Raw genomic sequence first — 27,946 nt, forward strand, 5'->3', positions numbered from 1 at the left:
CTTGCTGTTGGTGTACTTGTTTTTTCCGTTGCAACAGCTACTGTGAATGATTGATTGGCTAATAGATATTTGCATATGAGATTCACCGCATGACATGTTTCCACCACAATGATTGTCCTTGATTCAACGCCGCACACCATCGGTGCACTCACCCGCAATGCTCTCCTTGCCACACGTAGGCGCGTTTGTGTATGTTGTAAGCAAGCGTTGTGTGTGGGTGTTATTTTTGTTATTTATGTCTTGTGATTTGTTGCCTGCATTACTAAATGCTTGAAAATACACTTGCGTCTGAGTTATGTGCAGTACGAGCGGCGACGTGGCACCCTGTTGATTTTAATATATTCGAAGCGAAGAAAAATAACTGTTTTCTCGACTGAATGCGTTTGCATATCCAATTACAGTGACCATGTGCCGTAAATGGGGTGGGTTGGGTGTTACTTTGGAAGCAAGCGCGTGCTTGTCTTGAAATATGAGTTAATATATTAGAACTCGGATACTTTTGATTTGAGATTTTTCATTCCTTCTCATAAAATTACTATGAGAGATGAGTTTTTTTAGAATGAGCCATATAAACTTAAAAATGCCGTCGACTTTAAATAGATATGGGCATAGAAAATCCTTGAACAACTTTTTGACCTCTAACCCCGGTTTCTAATAGAAAACTAAAGACACCGAAAAACTCACGAAGAATCAATGCATTATCGTGGTACAAAAACCAAGAGTTGACTACGCATAATTCCAGCCTCCACTTACGAATAGCTTCGCAACTCAAAACACTCAAATGGTATTCATTGTAGACAGCTTGGCCAGTCGGAAGAAATTCGGTTATCGATTATCGAGGAAAACTGTCAACATAACCTAGATTTTTGACTTGCTTTTACGTGGTTTTTTCGGCCTCGGCTCACTTTTGGCACGATATTCGGCCGATTGATCGTCAGTTTCAGAGTCGAAAGCATAGACCCCAGTAATAATACGTTTCCTGACAGCCTGGTAGTCGGGAAGCATTGTTTCACAAACATTAATGTGACGCTGTTTATCGAAAAAATTTTGTGATTTTGGTGTCAATCGTGCTTTGACTTTTTTTAAGCCCAAATGATCTGGTTTTCACTGATTCTTCCGATATTCCAACGATGCAAGTAAAATCTCTGACTGTGCTGATTCTCAAGCACCAATTCCTTTACTTTGTGGATGAGTTGATCACCCTGGACGTGGTTCATCGTCAACGCGTTCTCGACCAACTTTGAATACCTTGTACGAATCAAAACCACTTGGAAGGACTTTTCCAATATTCTGAGAACGTTTTGGCACCAGAAATTTGATTATGCACACACAATTTAATGGAACGTCTTTGTTGAATAATTGTGTTTCGACATTGGATCCCAACACTGAATATGGAATTTTTTACCATGAGATTATATAACTATATTCATGCGTTTGTCTTGACATGGTGGATTATGATTATTATTTCATTGTTCCAATATATGTACGTATTTTGAACATAAAATTAAATGTGTGTCCTTGTGGTTCTTTTTCAGTATATGTCATTCATTTATTTCAAGCTTAAATTCACTTTCATTCAAATATGTCAAACTTTATGCTTGAATAAGTATTTTTGTGGAGTTTTTCTGCATTTATTTAACATAAATGGGCTGTGAAGGTTTAACTTACCCTACTTATAGCCCAAACCTTGCCTCTACTGACTACCATTTATTCCGGTCGCTGCCCACGCTCTCACTGGACTATGGTTCAGATCAGAACAGGATATCAAAAATTGGCTTGATTCATTCTTGGCCGCTAGATTAAAACATTCCTTTTGGAATGGAATGCACAAACTCCCAATAAGATGGAAAATGTTAGTTTATATTAATTATATAAAAATTCTTATTTTATTGAAAAAAAAAAACAGCGCGAATATAGTGCTTGAAGAATATGCAAAGATCCCAATTGTTAAATCTAGGCTGAAGTTCATAACCAAACCTCACGAAATTTAGAACTTAATAAAATTATCTTTAGTCTGTCAGACCAATATTTTCAATAAATATATTTTCAATAACAAATCGTGTTTCCAATTTACGGTATATGTAGAAGAAAATTTAAGTTCTTCAAAAAACGTAACTTCAAGGTTTTGGTTAATTTTTCTCCAATCTAATAACAATATTTCCATTCATTTTAAGCCACACAGTATTTCACAATAATACCGTCACACTCCTTTGATAAAATGCGATTACAATTTTTTATAGCCCCCAAAGCAATAAAATGTATTAATTTCGCATTAAAAACCAGAAGTCACTAACTAAAAACAAAACTAATAAACTATACACTGATTGTGAAGTTAAGCTAACTGTGAAACATAAAATACGTTTTTATGACTTGACAACAAAAACTGTGCGTAACTTCGTTTGGGGATCCCGGTTAAAAGGTGCAAACATCAGCGAAATGAAATAAAAGAACACGCGCTTGTTTCTTGCTGGAAGTACGTCATATACCAGAATAACAACAGCAACTTAGTTCGCCGAACATTCAAATTGTGGCAAACTAAGAGTTAAAGTCCACGGACTGTGACAAATCACTTTAAATATACACATATATGTGTTTGTTTGTTTGTATGTGTGCGTGCGTTGAGAAATTATTGTAGGGAGGAGAAAAACTTTTACGCCGCCAGTGAGGTATGGACCTGATAATGGTGCTCATTTGATATATGAGTATGCGGTGGACATTACATTACCAGAATAGTCGGTTAAATTATGGTTATTGTTCGGTCTCATTGTTTGTTTAAATCGTAACAGTACGTACAAACTGTAAAAGAGAAGAAATGGAAAATCGTAAAAAGGGTAAAGCGGTAGTAAAATTAAAAAGGTAGGAAACATAATGAAAAGTATTTAAGCAAGCTGTGCTGCAAAAAATATTATTAGTGGTATTGCCACCTGTTTCCTTTTGTTTTTGAAAAATTAATAATTTGTTGATATTTTAATTAAAATAGCTTCAAAGTTTTCAAAATACATTTTTTAGGTAAAACCAGCGCAAAGTTGCAACAAAGAAAGGATTTTGTAGCGTTGCCAGATGTAATACACTTATGCCAATTATTTTCCAGTCTTCGAAACACGTTTTATAAATACTTTTTTGGGATGGCCTACAGCTCCTTCAGTGAGTTTTGTTTCATCTCTTCGATCGACTGAAAACGGGCTCCACGGATCGGCAATTTCAGTTTCGGGAACAGGAAAAAATCGCACGAAGACTAATCCGGTGAATACGATGGCATTCATTGTGTTCTCTGGCTTTGAATTCGGTCACAATCGTGGTTCGATGAGATGGTGTATTATCATTGTGTAAAAACCATGGATTGTTCTGCCACAATTCCGACCGTTTTGGACGGATGTTCTCACGCAAACACCTCAACACGGTTAAATAGAACTCTTTGTTGACCGTCTGTCCCTCTGGAACAAATTCATGATGCACAAAAATTGAGAAAAATAATGAGCATCACCCTGATTTTTGAGCGGCTTTGGCGAGTTTTTTTTTGCTCGTTTTTTCCCTCCATTCCGCTGATTGGGGACTTGTTTGCATACTTAACTTACAAACCCATGTTTCGTCGTGAGTTGTAATGCTCTCCGTGAATGTGGGATCAGAATTTACAGGATAAAGAATGTCCAAAGAGACATGTTTTCGGTACTCTTTTAAAAAAAATTCAGCTTTATCAGGTTGAGTGGAGCAAGACCGCCTTTCTTATCTACAATATCCACCAAATTCATTCGAACGAGCTCGCGAGTGATATCGAGCTCTCCGGTCATCTCTCTAGCACTTACCTGACGATTTTCCAGCATCATATTCCTCACTTCTTTTAATATATTCATATATTGCAGAGATGTCTTCAACAATCTGTCGATCGTCTTTGAAGGCTTTATTAATTCGTAGGCTTGTGTTTTTGATATAAGACTTTTCCAACATTCACAACTATTGCGCACACGAAATTTGGTTAAAAATACAAAACTTGAAAGAAATTCTTTGTTAAATTAAATTTTATAAATTGCAATTCCCGGAAACTTTTTTGTCGCAATGCAATTAAGTCATTGGATTTTCGTAACTTAAAAACTGTTGTTGATACAATTAATCAGAATATATTCAAGATCACAAAACTTGTTTGAAATTTCTTTTTTTAATTTTGGTTATTTGTTTACTTAAGAACTGACTAGAAGTTTCTTGATTTCATCCTTCAACGCTGGCCTGGTGACTGTTTACCTACACAGTATAATTTTTTCAATAAGATGATGATGGCTATTGAAGATCTGTCAACAAAGTCAGGGCTGTGATTGATGTTTCTTTTTTTTTGAGTTAGTTATAACTAATATATATGTACATACATACATATATGATTATGCAATCGTTCTTCGGATTGGTGTGAATGATTGATCTGCGTCAGATTGCAATGATCAGATTTCAATTTCGAGTGTTTTAGTTTACTTTGAAAAATATTTGTTTATATACCCCCAAATGAGCTGGCTACAACTATCTGAAAAATTATAAACATTGTTTCGGTCGTGTTTACAGTTAGTGGTTTGAATTTATGGTTAAAATTTACTTTTCAAAAGCGATTTACAGAATATTAAATTTTTTGCTTACGCAATTGTATTTTGAGTGAATTTTTTTTTGCTTCATGAACCTCTACTAGACTAACAATTGGCCATAGATTTGTTTCCGGACGCATTACGATTAATTTTGATAATTCTTAAGCATTAATTTATATTATAAGTGTGATCCGGCATTATTCTCTTCTATAGTCCATATATGTACGATTTTATTTTAATCATCCTCCTGAAGGGATATAAACGTATTAAAAATTCCTCCCTGCAAATTTCGTTTATCTTGCAGACAATGCTTCTAACGGGTGATTTTTTTGAGGTTAGGATTTTCATGCATTAGTATTTGACAGATCACGTGGGATTTCAGACATGGTGTCAAAGAGAAAGATGCTCAGTATGCTTTGACATTTCATCATGAATAGACTTACTAACGAGCAACGCTTGCAAATCATTGAATTTTATTACCAAAATCAGTGTTCGTTTTTTTTTTTCGGACAAATTTTGTTCAGCGATGAGGCTCATTTCTGGTTGAATGGCTACGTAAATAAGCAAAATTGCCGCATTTGGGGTGAAGAGCAACCAGAAGCCGTTCAAGAACTGCCATGCATCCCGAAAAATGCACTGTTTGGTGTGGTTTGTACGCTGGTGGAATCATTGGACCGTATTTTTTCAAAGATGCTGTTGGACGCAACGTTACGGTGAATGGCGATCGCTATCGTTCGATGCTAACAAACTTTTTGTTGCCAAAAATGGAAGAACTGAACTTGGTTGACATGTGGTTTCAACAAGATGGCGCTACATGCCACACAGCTCGCGATTCTATGGCCATTTTGAGGGAAAACTTCGGACAACAATTCATCTCAAGAAATGGACCCGTAAGTTGGCCACCAAGATCATGCGATTTAACGCCTTTAGACTATTTTTTGTGGGGCTACGTCAAGTCTAAAGTCTACAGAAATAAGCCAGCAACTATTCCAGCTTTGGAAGACAACATTTTCCGAAGAAATTCGGGCTATTCCGGCCGAAATGCTCGAAAAAGTTGCCCAAAATTGGACTTTCCGAATGGACCACCTAAGACGCAGCCGCGGTCAACATTTAAATGAAATTATCTTCAAAAAGTAAATGTCATGAACCAATCTAACGTTTCAAATAAAGAACCGATGAGATTTTGCAAATTTTATGCGTTTTTTTTTTTTAAAAAGTTATCAAGCTCTTAAAAAATCACCCTTTATAATTGTATAAAAACACTCTGGAAAATGTTTCTATTTTCGACATTAAGGCACTCATTTCGTGCCGGCTTGCCTTAACTTTCACTCCTTACAAACTTTCTGGCTGAAGCTAAGACTAAAGTCACTTGTCAACATTCCAGCGTATAAATTTCGTAGAGAGAAAACAATTTAACGGCAACTTAGCCAGCTTGCTATAACAATTTCAAACTTAAAATAAATGCAACAAACAAATATTTACAAGCGCCCTTTGGATGTATGTGCACACATGAGCTCGAACCCTGCAGGAAATTGAACTTGTATGTATCATGAATAAGAAAAATTTTGTATTAAGGTAGAAATTGTATGAAATTATTTTTTAAAGGTAGGAATACCGTTACAATGTAGAAAAAAATTTAAAAAAATATTAAAATTTTTGAATTGTTGTATAACGAATATAAAGGGTGATTTTTTAAGAGCTTGATAACTTTTAAAAAAAAAAAACGCATAAAATTTGCAAAATCTCATCGGTTCTTTATTTGAAACGTTAGATTGGTTCATGACATTTACTTTTTGAAGATAATTTCATTTAAATGTTGACCGCGGCTGCGTCTTAGGTGGTCCATTCGGAAAGTCCAATTTTGGGCAACTTTTTCGAGCATTTCGGCCGGAATAGCCCGAATTTCTTCGGAAATGTTGTCTTCCAAAGCTGGAATAGTTGCTGGCTTATTTCTGTAGACTTTAGACTTGACGTAGCCCCACAAAAAATAGTCTAAAGGCGTTAAATCGCATGATCTTGGTGGCCAACTTACGGGTCCATTTCTTTTTTTTTCCCTCAAAATGGCCATAGAATCGCGAGCTGTGTGGCATGTAGCGCCATCTTGTTGAAACCACATGTCAACCAAGTTCAGTTCTTCCATTTTTGGCAACAAAAAGTTTGTTAGCATCGAACGATAGCGATCGCCATTCACCGTAACGTTGCGTCCAACAGCATCTTTGAAAAAATACGGTCCAATGATTCCACAGCGTACAAACCACACCAAACAGTGCATTTTTCGGGATGCATGGGCAGTTCTTGAACGGCTTCTGGTTGCTCTTCACCCCAAATGCGGCAATTTTGCTTATTTACGTAGCCATTCAACCAGAAATGAGCATCATCGCTGAACAAAATTTGTCCGAAAAAAAAAAAAAACCGAACACTGATTTTGGTAATAAAATTCAATGATTTGCAAGCGTTGCTCGTTAGTAAGTCTATTCATGATGAAATGTCAAAGCATACTGAGCATCTTTCTCTTTGACACCATGTCTGAAATCCCACGTGATCTGTCAAATACTAATGCATGAAAATCCTAACCTCAAAAAAATCACCCGTTATTAGAAAACAGGCTTATTATAGAGTTAGCCACTTTATTTAAATTCATATTTATTAAGAAAGATAATACTAAAGATGATGATGAATTTAAATTAAGAACTTTTTTTAGAAAAAAATATTTTTGAACCTGAAAAAAATTACATTTTATAAACAAATTTTAAAAAGTGTTCCATTTTTCAATTTTTTTAATAAATGTGACTTTTGAAAATAAAATTTAGCTAGTCTTCTATAAACTAGACACCGAATTTTCTTTTCCAAAATTCAATATCATGCAAAATCCTAAAAACTCGCAACACAGAATTCTACCGAAAATCCCAATTGTATCACCTTCGAAATTCTCCAAACTTAGCTTTGCATCTAATGGTGGAACTAACACTAGTCACACCGGTCTTACTAGGATATACCCGCAGGAGCTCAAGCAATCTGGTTGCCATGTGAGCAGCAGCATGTTGCAAGTGGCAGACATGTGAGCGCCTGCAACAAACACACAAAATCTCAAATTAATTGCAGCACAACAAGTGCAAATGCCGCACATACACACACATTTGCACACAAACATACGCACTTAGCCAGCAGTAAGTGTAGTACTCAAGCATTACATCCCTTAGAAAACCTAATCGTTAGTCCTTGCTGCAGCTCACTACACTTGTTCACTAAACGTTGAGCTGCCAGTATGCAACTCAACCCTTTTGCAGCTTGGCATGCGTGCCGTTAATCCCTGTGCCTTAAACAGCACAAATTCTCAACTAACTGCCGGCAAAGCACGCACACATGCACGCATATTTCTGCACAGTTGTGCGAGGACCCTTTTCTATTAATGCCACTGCTAATAACTAGCCTGATGGATATAGAGCTGCGCATATGTAAACATGTGGGCACATGTGTGTGCGTCCATTATTCACTTTCCCTTTCCAAATTGCTTGCTTTTTATTAGAATTTCTGCAGCAGTTGCATGCAACACAAAACCTTCAGACTGTTAACTGTTGCATGAATGTTGACTTCGCAATTTCGTGTGGCAGTCAACTAAAGGGTGATTTTTTAAGAGCTTGATAACTTTTTTAAAAAAAAAAACGCATAAAATTTGCAAAATCTCATCGGTTCTTTATTTGAAACGTTAGATTGGTTCATGACATTTACTTTTTGAAGATAATTTCATTTAAATGTTGACCGCGGCTGCGTCTTAGGTGGTCCATTCGGAAAGTCCAATTTTGGGCAACTTTTTCGAGCATTTCGGCCGGAATAGCCCGAATTTCTTCGGAAATGTTGTCTTCCAAAGCTGGAATAGTTGCTGGCTTATTTCTGTAGACTTTAGACTTGACGTAGCCGCATGATCTTGGTGGCCAACTTACGGGTCCATTTCTTGAGATGAATTGTTGTCCGAAGTTTTCCCTCAAAATGGCCATAGAATCGCGAGCTGTGTGGCATGTAGCGCCATCTTGTTGAAACCACATGTCAACCAAGTTCAGTTCTTCCATTTTTGGCAACAAAAAGTTTGTTAGCATCGAACGATAGCGATCGCCATTCACCGTAACGTTGCGTCCAACAGCATCTTTGAAAAAATACGGTCCAATGATTCCACCAGCGTACAAACCACACCAAACAGTGCATTTTTCGGGATGCATGGGCAGTTCTTGAACGGCTTCTGGTTGCTCTTCACCCCAAATGCGGCAATTTTGCTCATTTACGTAGCCATTCAACCAGAAATGAGCCTCATCGCTGAACAAAATTAAAGCGCGAAACACATTTCGAACCGAACACTGATTTTGGTAATAAAATTCAATGATTTGCAAGCGTTGCTCGTTAGTAAGTCTATTCATGATGAAATGTCAAAGCATACTGAGCATCTTTCTCTTTGACACCATGTCTGAAATCCCACGTGATCTGTCAAATACTAATGCATGAAAATCCTAACCTCAAAAAAATCACCCGTTACAATTGATTCATGCTGCAGTTGCGTGCCTGCATGTGTGAGTGTGTGTGTGTTTGTTGGTTGATGTGTTGTAATAAGGCATTGCTATCCATTATAATCACATTAAACTTCGCTATGCGACACAAAGTAATTACAATTTCGGGCTTGTAATTGTTTTCGTAATTGCGCACGCCAACTTCCAGTCAACTCTGGTGAAGTCAAGTCTCTGCGAATTTCGGGGCGGTTTGAGTGATTTTTCGCTGGTTAAATTGGCCGTTTGCATGTTTGCTTAGTAGACGCCAATAACGAAATGGTCATATTTGCCGACACATAGTCATTTTACAAGAAATATTAACCCGGTAGTGAAGTGCTAATGTGCTACAAAATCTGCGTAAACTTTGAATGCATTATTTGTAAAATTTCTTTGTTTTTGAATAATTTGTAGACACGATAATTTGATTCGCTGAGTTGATGTCGACGTCGTCCCAAGAAACGTGCTGTTTCGCCGAGGTCGGACCAAAGGGAGAGGGGTGTCAAATGAGTAGGGTTGATGGGGCATGCAAAGAGGTTGACGGTGTCACTGCACGCAGTGAAGTTGTCGGGGTCTATTCTGGATAAGTAAGAGTTTAACCTGCTACAGTGTTCAAAACGATTCACACGACAACCGAATATACGCACCCGGATCATATCTGGTCAAGAGCTGCTTTTTCGGCAATCTAACCCTGTTTGGATCACGCTTTCTCCTTATCCTCCTGACTCGTGCTGGCATTGAGTCCAATTCAGGCCAGTAGGAATTGTTCTGCTGCATACGACTATGCGCCAAAACGCTCCATCCAAACTCCACCTAGGTCAGGTGTAATACATACAATGGATGGAGCCGTCTTAAGACCTGTTCAGGCTTTAAGACACACAGGGAGTGGATCTTAAGTTACGTGGCCCCATGTTGCCTATGCACTACTGCGACTTTGGCCTCTACGGCTGTGCAACCTACACTTAGTTCGCACACTACGCCGCCACTCCACCCGAGTGGCTAACAAAGGACCCCCACGGTCCATAGGAGCTCAAACAGGCAGCATGACTCCCATTCGGTCAATAAAAATCGCAGAAAATCGTTCAACATATGAGGGGCCATAGGCGTTAGTGCTTGCCTTCGATATCTTTATGTTCTTTACAACTTCCTTTTATCTTTCCTCTACTTGTAGCTTGCAATTCTCATCATCTTTACTTAATATATTAAAAATTTAACAGTCTTTCATACTACTGGGTTCATAATATCAATCTATAAGTGCATATTTTGCTGCCGCTGGTAAGTACAAAATTGATTCCTCCATCTTTTCGATGACTCTTTCATTGGCAGTTTGTTTAGATGCTTCGAAAATTGGCAGCATAATTGAATTTTAACCCTTAGCAACACAATTCTACGACAATGACAGCCTGAATATTACACATTACACGCGCTTGCACATTAACATATACATATGTGTATGTATGAAAGTGCAAACACTGATTTTCTTATACATTGTGTTACAGCACTAAACCCAGTGAGCAGTGAGTTGCAGGCGATGCTTCCAAAGTACTAATTTGTCAATGAATTGGAATGAGTGATGGGGAATAGTAGCAGATATTTCTTTCTGCAAATATTGAACACTATTTTATTATGGTGAATTTAATATAAGTTTATTCCATCTAAGGCACTCATATTATCTATATAAATATCATAAAGTTCGAAATGGCCCGCTGGGTAACCACTAAAGCAGTTTCCTCTTCATATATAATAAAATGCTGATAAATGCCAACTGATAGACCAAGTAAAGCGCAGCTATTACACACACATACATACAGGCATCACATCTACGTATGCTTTCGATAAAGTGTTGCCTACATACAGGCGCGTTGGCATGGTGCTTCAGCGCAATGCAGAGAAAGTGACGAAACCACATTTACATATGTAGTTGTGTAAGTACATGTATTTGCATATCAGCAACAACAACAATACTGCATTTGCATTCACATTCACTGCACACGAACAACAGGACACACTCACTCACACAACTTAAAGTCAAGTAATTTCAGTATAATGGGGGTCACAAGCCCCATACCCCGCTTTCCGAAGGCGTTTCATCAAACTCGCATGCATTCATCACTCAACCAAGCAAACGGATACGTCGCTGGAAGTTGATCTTGATTTTCTACTATTGATTAGCCGAGCGCCTATGAACGCACGCACGCACACGTATGCATGTGTGGGAGAAATGTGTGTTATACAATATGTGCTTTCGGTACATACTCTTTGAATTTAGTCGCTTTTGCTTGCCATTGTGTGCAATTTAAATTTAATTTGACGTCGTGTTGCCGGGAAACGCGATAAGACAGGCGTTCTATTCATAACGGAAAACTCCTTTAGTCGCATACATCATTAACCTGATTGGAATTAGGGTTATTTATTGCTGCACAAGTACAAGTATGCGCCACTTTGTTGGTGAGAGCGATAACGGTAGTTCAATGGGTTGAGTGCGTGAATGAAGAACGGTGTATCTTGGGTTCGAATGCTTACTGTGGAAAAATTTTAAGTTGTGGGGAAAAAAAAACAAATAAAATAGCAATATATGTAAAAAAAATTACTACACAGTCTCTTCTGAATACTTATCGCCCCTTTTACAGTGAATTTCAAATTGTAGAGCAGCACGGCCAAGCAATTAACAGGCTTAATAATAATCATATACATATGTATATCCTCTTAGCATATATTGGTGAGCTATACACATACATATATACGTATAGATATAACAAAAACATGCGTCAAAACAAATGTGTAGATATATATGTATCATATTTAATAGTTCTCATAGCAGCTCTCATTAGCTGTGAGTTCGCCTGAAGTTTGCACAAAAAGCATAAAGGTAAAATATAAGTAAATGGCCAATCATTTCCGATTTTATTGTTCGATAATAAAATTCTGAAAGCCTATTCCATTTATGTTAAGTGCATTGAAGAGACGCACAATGAGTTTGCTCTTTATTTGATTTTATTCTTTTATACATGAGTGGTTGTAGGCATGTTCGATTGCTATCTACAAAACATATCTGATCCACTTAGTTATGCGAAAAGAAGTAACTGCAATTAACTGAATGCATTGAGGTCGATATATCCAAAGAAAACAATGAATGCGACTTTTGATGTTATCTTGCAAGCAGAAAACATATATGAAGAGATTAAAACGTCCACTCTCTTTTGCTCCAGGTTTGAAAAATTGAATTTGAATTTTGTAATAGTGATTTGTTTGGGTAAATTTCCCAAACGATAACGGTTACCATTGACGGTTACGTTCTCACCGGCATCCTTTTTTTTAAATATTGACTGATGATTCCGCCGGCTTTCAAACCAAACCAAATCGTTGTTTTTTCTGGATGTAGTAGCAGCTCTTGAATCTTTTCAGGTTGTTCCTTGTTCCAAATGTGGCAATTTTGCTTGTTTACATACCCATTGAGCCAGAAATCGGCTTCATTGCTGAAAGGAATTTAGCTCGAAAACGTCCGATTTTGTTGAAACTTTTCAAGAACCCATGTAGCGAAGCAATGTTACTTGGGCAGGTCGAGCAGCTTTACTTATTGCACAAGCCGAGTTTTTTACGCTTTCAATTTAAGATCTCGACGTAAAATGTGCCAAGTCGTTTTATGCATCAGTCCGAGTTGCAGCGAACTGCGCCTATTATACTGCTATATTTTCTTCACAGCGTGCTGGACGTGGTCTATTCGGTCGAATATCATCCATTAATGAAAGCTGGGTCACAAGTTGAGTGATGGCGTTGCGAATAGTACGCTCAGTAGACCGAATATGTTGGCCATAAGTTGAGCGAAGCGCCTAAAACACATTCTTTAATTATAGTAATAAAGTTGAACGATTTGTAACGAAAAGCCGAACATGAACAAACGCAACATGACAGCTTGGCACGAATCACGCCTAATTTATCAAAAAAAAGGCTATGGAAAAAAATACCTTTACTTGTATTACCAGTTAAATGAGGTATGAGACTGATTCCATAAAAACCGTATATTTGAGAATTATTTTACAACTATGCCATCCCCTTCAAAGTAGACCCCTTGGGCAGATATGCAGCGATTGCAGTGCGTTTTCCATGCTTCGTAACATTTCTGGAAAAAGAGAAAGGGAAGGTCACAACCACAAGCGCGGCAATAAAATCAGTTTCATTACTTAATTGTCAAACCTCGTATAAATGTTCACAATGCCGAAACGAGATAAAATTTGGGTGACTGGTGAGTAAAAATTACGATATCTTTGAATAAATTCTCTTATAAATTCAATTTATGTATTTCCTAAGCAACAACAGCAACCAAATTAGCACAAATATTATATGAACTTCTACCGAAAATCAAATAATATCGGATGATATACTCGCTCACTCCTCATGTAACTGTACAGTTAAAAACTACTAAAATCGCTTTAAATCGATAACTAATCACACCAGTGATATTCAATTTTACCTTTGAAAAGGTTTCTTAAATTTTTCAAAAACTCAGTTTACTCAATTCTCATGCAACATAAGCAGTGTTTCAGCTATAAACTTAAATAAGCAACAAACTTAGTGTGCTTAAAATTTAAGCATATCAGCCACTCATGCATTTAATCTCCAAATTTCCACTGGTTTACTATTTCATTTTAAAATTCGTATGAAACACAATAATTAAACAAATAATATCAAATCAATTTGCAAATATTTCCCAGCTATTCCACAAACAAATGCAAATAAAATGCAAAACACTTTTCAATAATTTGTTGAATTTATTTGGCAATCGTGCAAATAACAGTAAGTGCCTTTAATAAATATGTAAATACAGCAGAGCCGACATATGCACTTTTAAAAGCAAACATATGCAGTGCGGCATGTTTGCTTCCTGCCTGGCTTGCGGCAACATTGCATTAGCACACACACATACACGCACTTTAATACTCATACGCATGCACAGGTTTGTTGCAACTACAACGTAAATGAAATTGAAAAAATATTTTCTCGCAACAACAAAAAGCTCTGAGTAAAATGAGCACATTGTGGCATAAAATGTGTGCAACGCTTCCGCCGAAACGAACTTCTATTTGATAAACTAATTTGAATTTAAATTTAAATTAAAAATTTCTAATTGAACGCACAACGCACCATGTCGCAACGTAACGCAGCGCAGTTGGTGGCTGCCACGGCGGCGTATTTCGCAAGCAGCCTCGAGCTATGTGGCCAAATGCCTAATATATTACGCTGGTGGATGGGTGGTTTGGTGGGTTAGCTGGTGAGTGCAGTCTGCGCGATAGTTAGCGGTAAACGTGCGTATACGGGGGTGCACGCGTCAGCCGAAACAGATACCGTAAATATATAATTGCAAAACGCGGTGCGACGTTAGCGGTTAGAGACCAAGGGGTGGCGCGGAAATGCAGATGCATATTTATGATTCGGTAATGCAGCTGAGTTATTGTTGCTTTGGGGCACATACAGATAATGCGATTGCAATTCATTACAATTGCTGTTGTTGTCGTTGTTGACGCGCTGGCATGTGTCGCCCGTGTGTATGGTTGCGCGCTCTCGCCAGAAAGTAAAATTTTATACGCAAAATAGATTTGTTGTTTGTTCGTTTTGTTATTGTTATTGTTGCTTTTGGTTGCATGCAAAATTTAAGCCTTTGTGTCACAGCGATTTTCATTTTCATTCGGATTTTTATTACATTTCGGGCTTCAGTTTCAGTTTCGATTGCGAGTTGTTGTTTTTTGCGCATTGCGCGGTTCAACCGTCGCTTTTTCTGAATATTGCGGAATTATATATGCATGTTCATATGTTTACATATTTTATACCCTTAAAAATGTATATTAAGTTTTCTGCAAAGTTTGTAGAATTCAAAACTTCGACGATTCGTCGGAGAACCTTTAAAATATTGGTATTAATGGCCAGCAGCTGAGTCGATTTAACTTAGATCCTTCAGTCCCTTGGTTTTAGAAATATCGGTCTAAAATTTTGCGGATTCAAAGAGAGTAGTCATCTTTTAGGATGCCTGCGCTTGACACGAATTTTAACTGACACTGCGTCCTCACTATCAATACTCTTCCATTGTATCATACCGTCGGGATCTTTATTTGATGCTCCATTTTTTCCCTGACACCTTGCTCTAGACACTTCCTTCCGATCTACCGTGTTGCACATGACTTTTGCAGTTTTCAACCAGGTAGCTCGTTCCATTGGGTTTTGATTTTCTTTACCATTATTCTGTCGAGATCGATTCCCAATGTTAATTAGGTTTTCAGATGTTAGCTGTAGGCCTTAGCAATCTCGTTCACTATTTCATAATCGTCGATGCCTTTGTGGCCCAGCGCTCAATAGAAGTGAAGTTGCTTGCTTTTGACAACACTTTCCACTGCCGCCTTGCTTCCCAAGGCACTTCTGGTCGATATGCAATACGAGGTTACTGCCTTCATTGCTGTTTGACTGTCTACGTAGTTGTTGAGCCTGGAATTGCCTGCAGTTGCATTAGAGGCCAGCTTCGTGGTTTTCGCAAAGACCTCAGCTTGAAATAGACTGTAGTGGTCCGACAACTTAAAAGTAGTAGGCACATAAGAAAAGTCGACCCAAAGCCCACCATCGACAGTTCCTTAGAACGCAGCGCAGATAAGCTCTTCACAAATCTTTTGCCCATAAGTTAAGCATACAGAATTGTTGATAGAAAACAGCCTCAGTATCTCATTGAGTCGCCCCAGGTATGTATGTCATCGAGAAATATAAATTATAAATTCCTTAATAATTTTCCATTGTTAGTGATATATGTGTATACAAGTTCTCGTTATTAAGACACAGATTAGAGATGAACAACCGTAAGCTGGAATATTAATCATTGTTCCAGGTATCTAAAAGCTTATCACATCAATTGAAGACCTACGATGTAACTCCGAGTATTATTAAAAAATAATGCCATTAAGCAGGCAGCAAAACAGTAGATAATCTTAAGAAAAATCCGCTCCGAAATGTATGCCTTTAAATCATTGAAGTATAACTTTGGGGGCAATTAAAATTTTCACAAAAATTTAAAAAGCACTTTTGCGCCGAAAAAAAATCTGAACAAAAAAAGCTTTTCATGTGAATGCACGTGCTGCATTTTTGCACTTTATGCCACACCGATACGCCTTCATTTGCATAACACTTGCACATTAATTAAACCGCCTGTTGTTATGCAACGCACCGCCACTCGTTTGCGGCAAAAAAGTAGACACTTCAGAAACTCACTTCAGGCAATTCTGTCACAACTCAATGCTTTTCATTGCATGCGTTTTTATATTGACGGGTGTGAGTGTGTATTTTTTCGGCCTTTGGCAACAGATTTTTTTCGATAACGGTCGCTTTTTGTCTCTTTATGCATTTTCAAAATGCGATTACTTGATACTCAAACCCACTTACCGTTAACATGCGCCAGCGTTCAAGCTTTAAATAAAGCTTTTTTGTTGCCATAGCTATGTTGCTATTGTTTTTGCTGTTGTGTGCAACTCTTAAAAAGGCGCGAGCAGCCACTCATTTGAATACACTCAAGTGTCCACTTCAAGTGTTTGTGATGTGGCAACACATGCAAAAGAAAAAAGCACTGAAATTGAATTGCACTTGCAACAGCTGCAGCGCAATAAGCAGGCAGAACGCCATGCAACATACACGCATATTTCTGGTGGTGACATAAAATGCATTTACTTGCAACAGTTGGGTGGGCTGGGTGCTGCCGTTGCTTTATCAGTAACACAGGCATTCGTACTATTAGTGCTACCGAACTGTACCGATAACTGTAAATTGTTGCAAGCAAAAAGTGCCAAGTGTTTAAAGTGCGAATATTTATGCCACTTTATTTCACAGCAAATTACACAAAAAGGCCGGCATGAAATATGCGCAAACATTTGCACACATTCAGCTAATAAAAGCGCCGTGGGTGTGTGTGTGTAGTTGACAATTAGTATGTTGCAAGCATGTGCATTTTACTACATTTATGGCTGCGTGTGTGTAATGTGAGCTGCCATGCTCATTCGCCCGAAACTATGTACTACATGGCACAACATTTCCGCATGCCGCACGGCTCACGCTAACGGTAATGCGAAGCTTTGTGTGTCAGCTTGCCGCTCTTGGCACTTAAGTAAATAACTTTTCTTTTGCTAGCCTTTTGGCAGTGCCGTCACAGCCATTTAAGTTCGCATACATTTAAAATTCACATACCAACACACATACTCACAAGCACATGTAGGTGCATATTTCCATGCTGGCATGTGTTTGTGTGGCTGCCTTACTTTCTTATGTGTAGGAAGCAATGCAGTAACCCAGGTCCAAAGTAGCCACTACTCATATTCAATATTTGCATTCAAAATTTGAGTACATTAACTGCAGACAATCGCTTTGTCGGTGCGTCAGTGTGTTGGTGCGTTGCTGACTTGGCGATTTCGTCTTTGCCTTTGACTGCCATATTTGCATACGCGTCCGTTCGTTCATTGCATGTAAGTCTAAGGGTTTTTAAGGAATTTGTCATAAATTTAGAAGCTTTTTCACATCTCACAGTGCCTGCATATAAGTATGGGACTGTAAGACTGTAGCTGATTTTGCTGATTTAGCAAAATCGCTTAAACCAGCAAAAAGTTATGCATAATTTGCAATTTGTGCTTGAGATTGAGATTTATTGAATTTATTAGCTAAGTTTTGTGCTGACAGGGGGAAATATTTGATATATTTGTTGACTGCTTTTACTTGAATGAAGTATAGCCACAGTAAATAACCCGAACTCGTATTGAGAAAGTACACGAATTTAATGAAGGAATAAATTAGCGGTGTGTGTTTACACCTATAGAGATGAAGAATAGAATTAGTTCTTTAAACGATTTATGTTCGATGCAAAATAATATTCAGGTGGAAGCCGCAGCAGAATCATCTATATACGTCACTACCACCCAGAAAGTAGAGGGTTCAAATCTCAACTTATACAAAATATAGGATTACCAATAACAAACTTTCTGGTAGATAACTAAGATGAAAATAATAAGAAGGACCAAACGCAAAATCATAAATCTAATAGTTCTTTAGTTTTTCTATTAAGACATATACCTTACTTAAGAAGAGAGGACGCAATATCTTTATCCAGATGAAAAACTATATTTCATAAGAAACATAAATCTATAATTAAACGAGTTCGTTTCAATACTACAGTCACGGCAGGCTTAAATGACTTTTCTTCAGAAAGGCGTTAGTGATGGGCAGATAACAACTTGAGCGAAAATTTTGATAAACAATTTTCAAGCACCAAGCATAAAGTACCACATTCAACGTGTCAGTCACAGAGTTTAAAAAAGAAAAGAAACTTACGAACAATTTTGGGCTTTTGACTTTGGTTTCCATCTCCTATCACTGTATAAGTTAACCAGAGGTTTAAGAACAGTTTTTTCTAAAAAACATTGAATTATACATCGAGTTTATAATTACTTATACATTCCAGCGATTTTTATTAAACATTTTTTACACTTTATTTAAGGAAAATGTACACAATAGTTATAACCAAAGTTGCCCATCTGAAGTTATAACATTTTCTCACCTCTCTGACAATTTGTGGTCTGAACAAACTGTAACAGCTTGACGTCTAAGAATGAATAAAGCCAATTATAGGCACTCTCTTTTGTTGTGAACCGATTTTCAATAAGGGCGTTCTACATCGACCGTAATAAATGTTAGTCAGGCTGGACAAGAGCTGGGCTATAGGTTGGTCAGGTAAAACTTTCCAAAAAGTTGTTAACCGCTCTTAGAACATGAGGCCAAATATTGTCATGATCCGAGCGTTTATCGGCAATCGTTTCAAGATGAGTTATTGTTGTCAGAAGTGTTCTTCATTTATTGTTTCACCCGGCTTAAGCAGTTCATAATACAGTCCGGTCTACTGATCCTATCAAATACAGAACATTAACATTATCCATAGATATTTGAGTATTCTTTCGATTTATTTTGGCTTCAAATTCATACGACAAGTAATTTCCTTGATATTGACTATATTCGGCTGCTTTTAAGCATTCTGAAATCTCCGTTTGCTTTCCTTCCGAGCTTTTCTTGCGTTTGGCAACAATCTTCATCAAGAATGTTTTCAGTTTCCTAAAAGCTCCCATTAAAATACCTTGACCTTGAAGGGACTGAATCCTTTTGAACATAAAAAATGCTCTAGGACTTTAACTTTTCAACATATTTTCGAATATTGGAGGAATGCAAGAATAATCCAAATATGCCATTTCCCTGCAAAACGCACGAATATAATTATAGACCCAATATCTTAACAATTAATTGTCCGGAAAGTAATAGGACTGAGTCGATTTAAAAAAATTATTGAACTAATCGTTACAATTCTTTAAAAGCTTTCAAAATATGCTTCTTCTGAGTCGATGCAACACTGCAAGCGCGATCTCCAAGCATTAAAGGCGTTACGGAAGGCATTCTCCGGAATAGCATTGAGAGCCGAGGAGCATTGGTTATGTAGCTGTTCACAAGAAAAGCGGTGAGAGCCGGGATGTTGTTGTGGTGGAACTTCCCATTGGCTGCGATGTCTTGTCGGAGCCGGCGCACCCATCATTTGGGCCATTTTCGGCTTGCACCACTCACAGAAGAAGAATGAAAGTTGAGGAATGCACTGCGACCTTTGGTCTATTGAAGTCCCATCACTCACAGAAACACGTGGCACGAAAATGTTTGTCCTGACTCTCCAGGTAATCGGAGACAACTGACCAGAAGTTCGTTCGTTAGCTAGAAATGCCCTCTACCGAATCCAGTCGGTGCGAGCACGCTCCGAAGTACACGCGCGGCGAAAGAAAAATAGTCCTATTACTTTCCCTGTATACGACTTTTTTAAATTTTGTCAGTTTTATAAAGTACCATATATTTTTTCTCAATTTTTTACATGGAACATTATTTTAACCCCAAAATGAAACACATAAAACTTAATAATTATTATTTTAAGGTATTATTATAGGCAGTGAAATGACAAAAAAAATTACTTCATAACAACATTACGAAACTCACATTATGTTAAAATTTAGTGCCTAATGCTTACTAATTATTATGAATATTATCTTAATAGTCTTTTTTTCGTTTCCTTACAGGAATGTCAATTTCAATTCAAAAACCTTCGCTGGAATTGCAGCACAACAGACGATAATACCGTCTTCGGTCCGGTAACAGGATTGGGTAAGCCGAAAATCATTACTTATTATAACTGTAGAACGTAAAACATTCAAAATGAACCGAAATAAATCAAAGATAATCGTCCTGGACCACTTATCCCTTTTGAAAAGCTAAACTCTTACAACCATTTAATGCCACAAACCGTTCTTGCTGCACAACTTTGACCCGAAACACAACAATTTATCAAATTAAATTATTATGATCAACTCATCAAAAGGCAAAATACCTAAATTATTCTAATCAATTTTAATTTCATTAACCAACAAAGAGATTCACTGCTACCTGTGCGCGTGAATTAGTGTGCACGTGTTTGTTGTTGCTGTTGTTGCGTTTGTATCCACGCTCGTTTGTCGGCTCGTTCGTTTGGCTTCTAAGTTTGACTTAATTAAATGATGAATATTATTTCCTGTCTGCAAAGTTACGCTCAAAACAATCAACAAGCGAAAAGGCAACAACAACGACAACAACAATAAGAGGATAACAAGCAGTCACAAGAGGCAACACAGCAACAACAAGGCTTTCGTTTGGTGGATAAGTACAACACAAAGCGGCGGCACAAGCACAAAATCTGCATTGTTTGCCCTTTTCGGGCAGCCGCCAGTAACTGGAGAGAACTTTGCGCCAAGCTCCGGGTCTGGTGGGTTAGCGTTTTAAAATAAACTTCCAAATACTTACACCGGCCGGGAGTGAGCATAGCTTATCTAACATTATGATCTCGCAAGATGGGACGGCGTGTGTTTGATAGTGCCGCAGAGTAGCTTCATCGAGTTGAAAGGATAATGAAATGGAGCTTTGGAGCAGGGAGTGCAAAAATTTCACAGTACAGCAGTAAAGTGTGCTTCTACAGGTATGCTGCGTTGTGGGGCTGCATCCTGTGCAGATTGTCAAGAAAAGTCGAAGTTTTCGCTGTGTACACACGCGCTCCGGTGTTATTTGCAACTAATATTGCTCCTTGAGCTGCCGCTCTTTCTCTCTCTTAATGACTTTGTTTGGCTTTGTGCGTACCTGCTGTTGTTTGCCTGAGACCTCGTGCCTAACTGTGTTCCTTAGACTTGTTTGTCTGTCCATTTTGCTTGTTTTCGGTTTATTGTGTTGCCTTAATTGATTTGACGCTATTATATTGTTGTTCATTGTGTTGTTGCTGTTCTTAGCTGCTTCTGTCTATTCAACTTTCCGCAGTTGTTTTCAGCCGGCCACTTTAATAAATTAATTAAAAGTTGAGATTTTAAAGACTCTAGTTGACATTGTCAACGTATTTAGTGCGGCACACTAATACAATCACAAATATGACAGACATTTGCACAACAACTACTGTAAGGTGCGCAATTTCATTTAGTTGGTGGGAAAGTTGATTTAGTTCGTCGCAAATTTGAGTGGAAATTAAGTTGGCTTAGAAGCTTTATAATTGAAATTTGAAAGGTCTTGAGCGCTTAATATAAAATATGCTGTTGCTATATTTGTGCTGGGTTGCGGTAAAAGTTTTGTCGCGCTAAGTAAATTATAATTGATTTGATACAAGATTTGGTTTTGAGGTTCAAGAGCTGAGTGTATGGATTTGGCTCGGTAAGTTTCGGAACTGAGTGCATATCTTTGTCTTGCGTAGCAGAGATGGTTATTTAGAACTGGTAGTGCTCTTTTCTTATAAGAATATATATATTTGATATATAAGGCTGGCTTACGGTTAGTTTCTACTAACTGGCTGCCACGCCACACTATGGAGATTCAGTATAACACCCGTTAAAGTTTTCGTCATATCGATTTGAACTTTGTGAAGTTATAAAAAGACTTCATATTCAATATTTATACTTCACCTTTACCCCTGAACTGAGTAGCTGCTAGATAACCAAGGCATATTCTAGATAAGACCGGACAAAAGCAGAGGAGGTGTATCAACGTCCCTCTGATAACTATGTTACTAATGCCCAGTTGGCTCGCATATGTTGCCACTAAGTTGAGGCCTATCACTAGGCCAACAATCATCCTGCAGTTTTTCGAGACCGTGTGAGCAAAAAGCTTACGTGTCTTCCTTCGGTACCCTTGCATTTGATCTTGACGATCTTGTTTATCCCTAATTTATTCCACCTCACTCAGATCCGTCTGCCAGCTCCATCCGAAATTTCATTCGTATCGTTTTTAGCGACTTGCCTATTTCCTATATTTGGCGATCTCATCAGCTAAGATCAGGTTCCGTATACTGAATTCTAAACCACATGAATATTCTATGCAGGCACTTTCTAGCAGAAACTATATTCACGGTCTTCCTGCTTCTAAGGACATTTTCTGATATAGCGCGTTGTAAGATTATTTCCTTAATTGCCGCTTGGCTATGGACTTATTTATTGATGTTATATATGTATGTTATTTCTTGAGTTCTTCGATATTAGAGAAGCCTTCCTGACTGCAAAGTCTCCCGCATAGAAAATACCGTAGTATTTCGGATCTCACTCAATTTACCCGCCAATCCTTTCGACCAATCTTGTTCAGATTTCTGCTAATAACTTATTAGATTACCCCACCGATATACATAGGTATAAATCTTTGCTTAAAAAGGTAAACGACGCATAAATGTAGGCAACGTTCTCAATAAATTTTGTAGTTTAACGTATCAGTATTAAAACTTTGCATAAATTTAGGCGTTATTGAATATACAAGTAGTTACAACTATGTCAAGATACTGATGTATTGTATGTAAATATGTTTGAATTACTTTACACTTAACAACACTTTGAAGCTATACTGACTATGCCACAGATCAAATTGGAAAAGTTGAAGCAAACTCTGTAAATTAATTAATTGCATTCAATGCTACATTTAATACAATTTATGAGCAGATAATTTTTCATTCACTGGCACACCGATATGCTTACGAGCAGTATGTATGTATGTGCTGCAGCAAAAATTCAGACAGCTTCCAAAGTCATTAGGATGAATGCCACAAAACTTGCTTAAAAGCAAAACAATTTCGCACAACAAAAGAGAAAGAGGTCATTAAAGAAGGTACCATTTAAACATTAAATAGGGTACGCACTTAAATTACATTTATTCATATGACTGCTGGCCGACAGACAAAGCAACGGACTGGTCGTTGGCGGCAGACCGTGTTACGCACGTGTAAACTTGCCACAATACAAACCTAAAATACTTTACAATAGAATTTAAAGTGAATGGACGATGCGGAAATGGATATTGTGTGCAGACATACATATGTACACATATATATGTAATGTATGCCTATATAACCCTCGCTATTGTAATTATTTCGTATGCAATAAAATAAATGGTGGCAGGCCATGAAATAACTCATACCAATGATGCGTTTGCAAATTTAATGCTTTGAAAGTTCATTTAAGCCTTTCACAAAAACATTTCACCGAAAAACGTTTCGTAAAGTAAACGCAAATGCACCGTGAAAATGAGCGTGCACTGGCGGAGGGGGTGCGATAACCAAACATATAAATAAATGCCTAATCGCCATGGCGATACGCTGGAACGCAACAAACAAGTGTATTTTTGTATGGCTGTGTGGCTGTGTGGCAGCTATTGTGTTTGCAACACAGAAAGTTTAAATTAATTATTCAAACATTTACCCAACAACCCTTCGCGGCACTATTCCATTCGCTTGCTACTATTGTTCTAACTGTAGTTAACCGTTCGCACGCCGACAGTCACATAAACATTACCATTAAAAGAGATAAAAATCATGACATGATAACGCATCCCTAGTGGCAGCAGCGCTGCTGATGGTGGTCGCGGTCGCGGTCGCCTTGTACCCACATGTATTGCCGTTATTGCTGGTTTGTGTGGTGGTGGTGGTGTGAGTGCTGCACAATTCCCCAGCCGCAAGTTTAGACTGCCACCGTCAAACGTGCAACATTGTGGCAAATTTGTGTGACGTGCACGCCACTGCTTGTGCTGGCAAGGCACGGGTTAACGCCACGCCACCGCCATTGCCGAAAATCTCGAAATCTCAGCTAAGAAGCCAACGTAAATGTTTCACTAAATAATAAAATTCATATTAATTCGTTCCTGTGGCACGCAACCAAGCACACAGCTCACACACACACGTATTTCTTAACTTACCGGCAGTTAGTTGAAATTGTTGCAAAGATGCCATAGCAGTGTAGTAAGTGCTCGCAATTTACGCACTACACAGCGCTTGCAACTTGTGGTCGCTGCTGCTGTAGCTGCCACAGCGCCACTTGTTCGAACGGCTGCTGCCTTTTGTTGCTTGCCACTTGGCACTCGCTGTCGTCAGTGCCGCTGTTACTTTGCTTGCTTCGCTACTTCCTATTCCTGTTCCGTTTTCCTGCCTGGCTGCCTCGCTGCTTGGCAGTTAGTTGGTTTCTTCTGTGTATGAAGTTCGCTACCCCCGGCAGTCCGGGTCGTCAGCGTCGTAGTTGCTATGTTGGAGTGGCGCGTTGCACGTTTGTCTGCCTTTGGCAACTTCTTACCTCAGTTGAACACTTTCGCTGTAATTCTGTGTATTTTTGTGTCTGCCCTTTCCATTGGCGCTGTGCGTCGTCTCTCCGTTGGCCTCTGTTAGCTAACTCTACCACTATCACTTATTAGTATCATACGCTTCGCCTGACACGGAATTAAATTTAAAGCGCATAAATCCCTTTGCGGTATGACTACAAACAAATACTCATATAAATGCACAAATATTGAGTTGGTGGATAAGTGGCAACCCAGCGGTAAAAATATGAAGTCTGTTTCATCTTCTTTTTCATTATTGGCGTAGAAAAAGGACCATAAATCTGCCGCAGAATCTTTCTCTCGAAAACTCCTAACGTCGACTCATCAGATGTTGTCATCCTCCATGCCTCTAATAATGAGTGTGGACTTTACTTCTCATTTGCCTACTCAGTCCGAAGTAGTACCTGTTGGCAAGAGTTAATCTGCGTTAGATTTCGAGGCTGACAGTTTTGTTGGTGCTAGTACTGGTTCCAAGATAGTCGAAATTATCTACGATGTCGAAGTTATGAGTGTACATAACTCAAGCATCTCAGTCTTAGATCAAGTATCCTCTAGGCAGTCAAAAAACCTCCCTTTGAACGTGAGCTAAAGTGATAAGGCGAACTATCCCTACCAGGGTTGTGAGCTGGGTTTTTGACCCGCCACGTAAAAAATACTACCAAAGAAAAAGAAAACAGACTCGCATGAGAGAGTCCCCCTACTTCATTTAACCTATGGAAATTATGGAAAAGCAGAATACGATGAAACGTGGAGATAGGTTAGGTTAGGTTAGGTAAGATGGCTGATCAAAGATCCCACGTAGACTAACAGTTAGTCCTTTGTGATGCCAATGAAAAGGAACTCCCGTGTTCGGACTTAAAGATTTGCGAAACGCTTTGTAGCCAATACAAAGTTACACAGACGCTTAACTTCAACACCCGCCAGTTCGGTGGGGTGTCCAAAGGTATGCGTCCCCAAGTGCGGGACAGTCAAGCAGGAAGTGCTGGCTTGTTTCTACCGCATCTTCTTCTCAACAGCTTCCGCAGTCGGCATCCGGTAAGATTCCCACGTGGAGATAAGTATGTCCAGATTTTTATAACTCAGATATCCCAAATATCAAGAGATACAGTTATTAACCTTTTCAAACAGATTGAGCCTTGAACAAGAGCTTAGAGACCTGAGCGTTATGCACTTAAGAAGATAACCAAATATATTTTAGCATAGTTCGGAACCATTTTGCTTACAGGAGTTTCCAACCTTTAAAACGACTTCACTGTTTCGAGAAAAAGGCGTTTAAGAACGACAAGTTCTCAAAGCCGTATCTCCGATACTATTACTCTGATAAACTTGAAAATTTACTACAGTATTCTAGAGGTGTTGCAGAATTTAATAAAACAACAAAAAAATTAATTTTTTTGAAACCCGTAAACCCATGTAACCCCTTTTTATATTTCTGTAATGGAGAGTGCACCCTTTTATTATTATTTTTTATAGAAAAGGAATAGTCTAAAGATCTTTCCCCCAAAGTAAATAAAGTTTACAACTCTTGAATAGTTACCATGGCAAAATGGAATATTATCAGAGTACCATGTTAAATAGCTGATATTCCACAAACCACCACTGGGTTCAGCTACGCCGTTGGACGGCAGTGCGCAACCATCAGCCGTGTCGAGTTTATTAGTCCAATGTGCGCTTTTCTATTAAATTTGTCCTTGCTGAGATTTCAATGTGCACTTTTCGGCATAATGCAATACCATGAAATCCAACGACAACAAGGGCGCTTATATTGCCACCGCTACTGCCACCACCACCGCCACCAGCAACACCGCAATTTATGGAATATCTTGAAATTTGCAGCGCACAACAAAAAAAGGAACAACATGTGCACATGAACTACCTTTTGTCTTACGCACAATTGTAATCCCGAAAAAGGCCAACATGCAACAACAGCAGCAACAAGAATAACAGCAGCATAGTAATAACAATAACAACAATTTGTAAGTTATCTCTAAGCTTTTGTAAGCGAATGAGCATTGCTGCGTCATTCATTCATACATTCACGCACTCATGCAAAAACAGCAGCAAGTGTGGGGCGGGGGATGGTGTGGTGGGCGAGATGTAAGTGAGGAGGCAAGTGAGCAGCAGTCAAGTGTATGTTGGCGAAAGGACATCTAAACGCAAGCACTTTTGCTTGTAATGATAAACAAAATTTTGCTGTTGTTGTGTCAGAGGTTGTATGGCAGTTTGTGTTGGGTGTGGCTGTGTGTGATGGCTATCATTGTATGTACGTGAAGTATTTATATTGAAAATCTCGTATGCCAGGCACTTCATAACCTGAACATTCCGCTTTGGTCCTTTTAAATATTTTACTTTGCTTTATTGCTATTAATACGCACACAAACACACATGCAGTAAGCTCGGCTGTATACTCGTACTATGCACTTTGGCCTTCGTGTGTATATAAGTATGTATGTATATTTAGAGTTGTGTATGGCGGTGTGGCATGGAATTTTGTAATAAATGCGCGCACTAATTTAACAATTTGTTGCGGTTTTAAGTTATGATGCCGATTGCTGTATTTATGTGCGCGCACACATAGACATACACACATATTCTTATACATACATACACGTGTTCTTATACTCTTAGTAAAATAATGCCTTGATTGTGCATTACGCTCGCTGCGTGGTAATTTAAGCTACTTTCAAAGTAATCTGACAGCGAAAGGGTGGTTTTCATACGCTGCCCTGCCAGACGCAGCATATTATTATGCCTCATATTTATGGTTTTACGTATGTGTGTGTAGTTGTGTTAGTATGTTTTTGCCGATATTATTTTGAAGTTTGATGTGCCTGAAAATCCCTTCGCGTTTACGCCACTACGTGTTTATTTCTACCCAAATTTGTTCCGCTCGTAAAAATATCCAATTTTTTTAGCTAATGCATTTGGTTATATGCTTAGATTGTCCTCTTTTTGCGCATTGAAAAGAGGCATTTTATGGGCAAAACGCAATTTTCCAGATATTTCGAGCCTTTCATCAGCTGAGTGCAGATTATTGTACTTTATGGCAGACACATTTGCTGCAATTATTAATATTTTGCAATTTTTTTAATGCTTTTCGTACATTGACCTTAGCTGAAGAAGTACTCTGTTCGAAAAATATACATATTTTGAACAGAAATAATCGTTAGAATTTTT

The 27,946-nt window shown here is 38.3% G+C and overlaps 2 protein-coding genes across 2 annotated transcripts in view; one reads left to right on the plus strand and one right to left on the minus strand.

Annotated features, from left to right (window-relative positions):
• LOC105226202 (protein Wnt-5) overlaps positions 1 to 27,946 on the plus strand; it is a 240,607-nt gene that overhangs the window by 157,774 nt on the left and 54,887 nt on the right. The window contains exon 4 of the mRNA XM_049450738.1: positions 20,212 to 20,296. Within this exon, the coding sequence (XP_049306695.1) occupies positions 20,212 to 20,296 (85 nt within the window). The remainder of the gene's footprint in view (positions 1 to 20,211; positions 20,297 to 27,946) is intronic.
• Positions 1 to 27,946, minus strand: part of LOC105226194 (uncharacterized) — a 50,333-nt gene that overhangs the window by 14,319 nt on the left and 8,068 nt on the right. The gene's annotated exons all lie outside the window — the stretch shown is intronic.

The sequence above is a fragment of the Bactrocera dorsalis genome, chromosome 3, assembly GCF_023373825.1.
Source record: "Bactrocera dorsalis isolate Fly_Bdor chromosome 3, ASM2337382v1, whole genome shotgun sequence".
Classification (NCBI taxonomy): domain Eukaryota; kingdom Metazoa; phylum Arthropoda; class Insecta; order Diptera; family Tephritidae; genus Bactrocera; species Bactrocera dorsalis.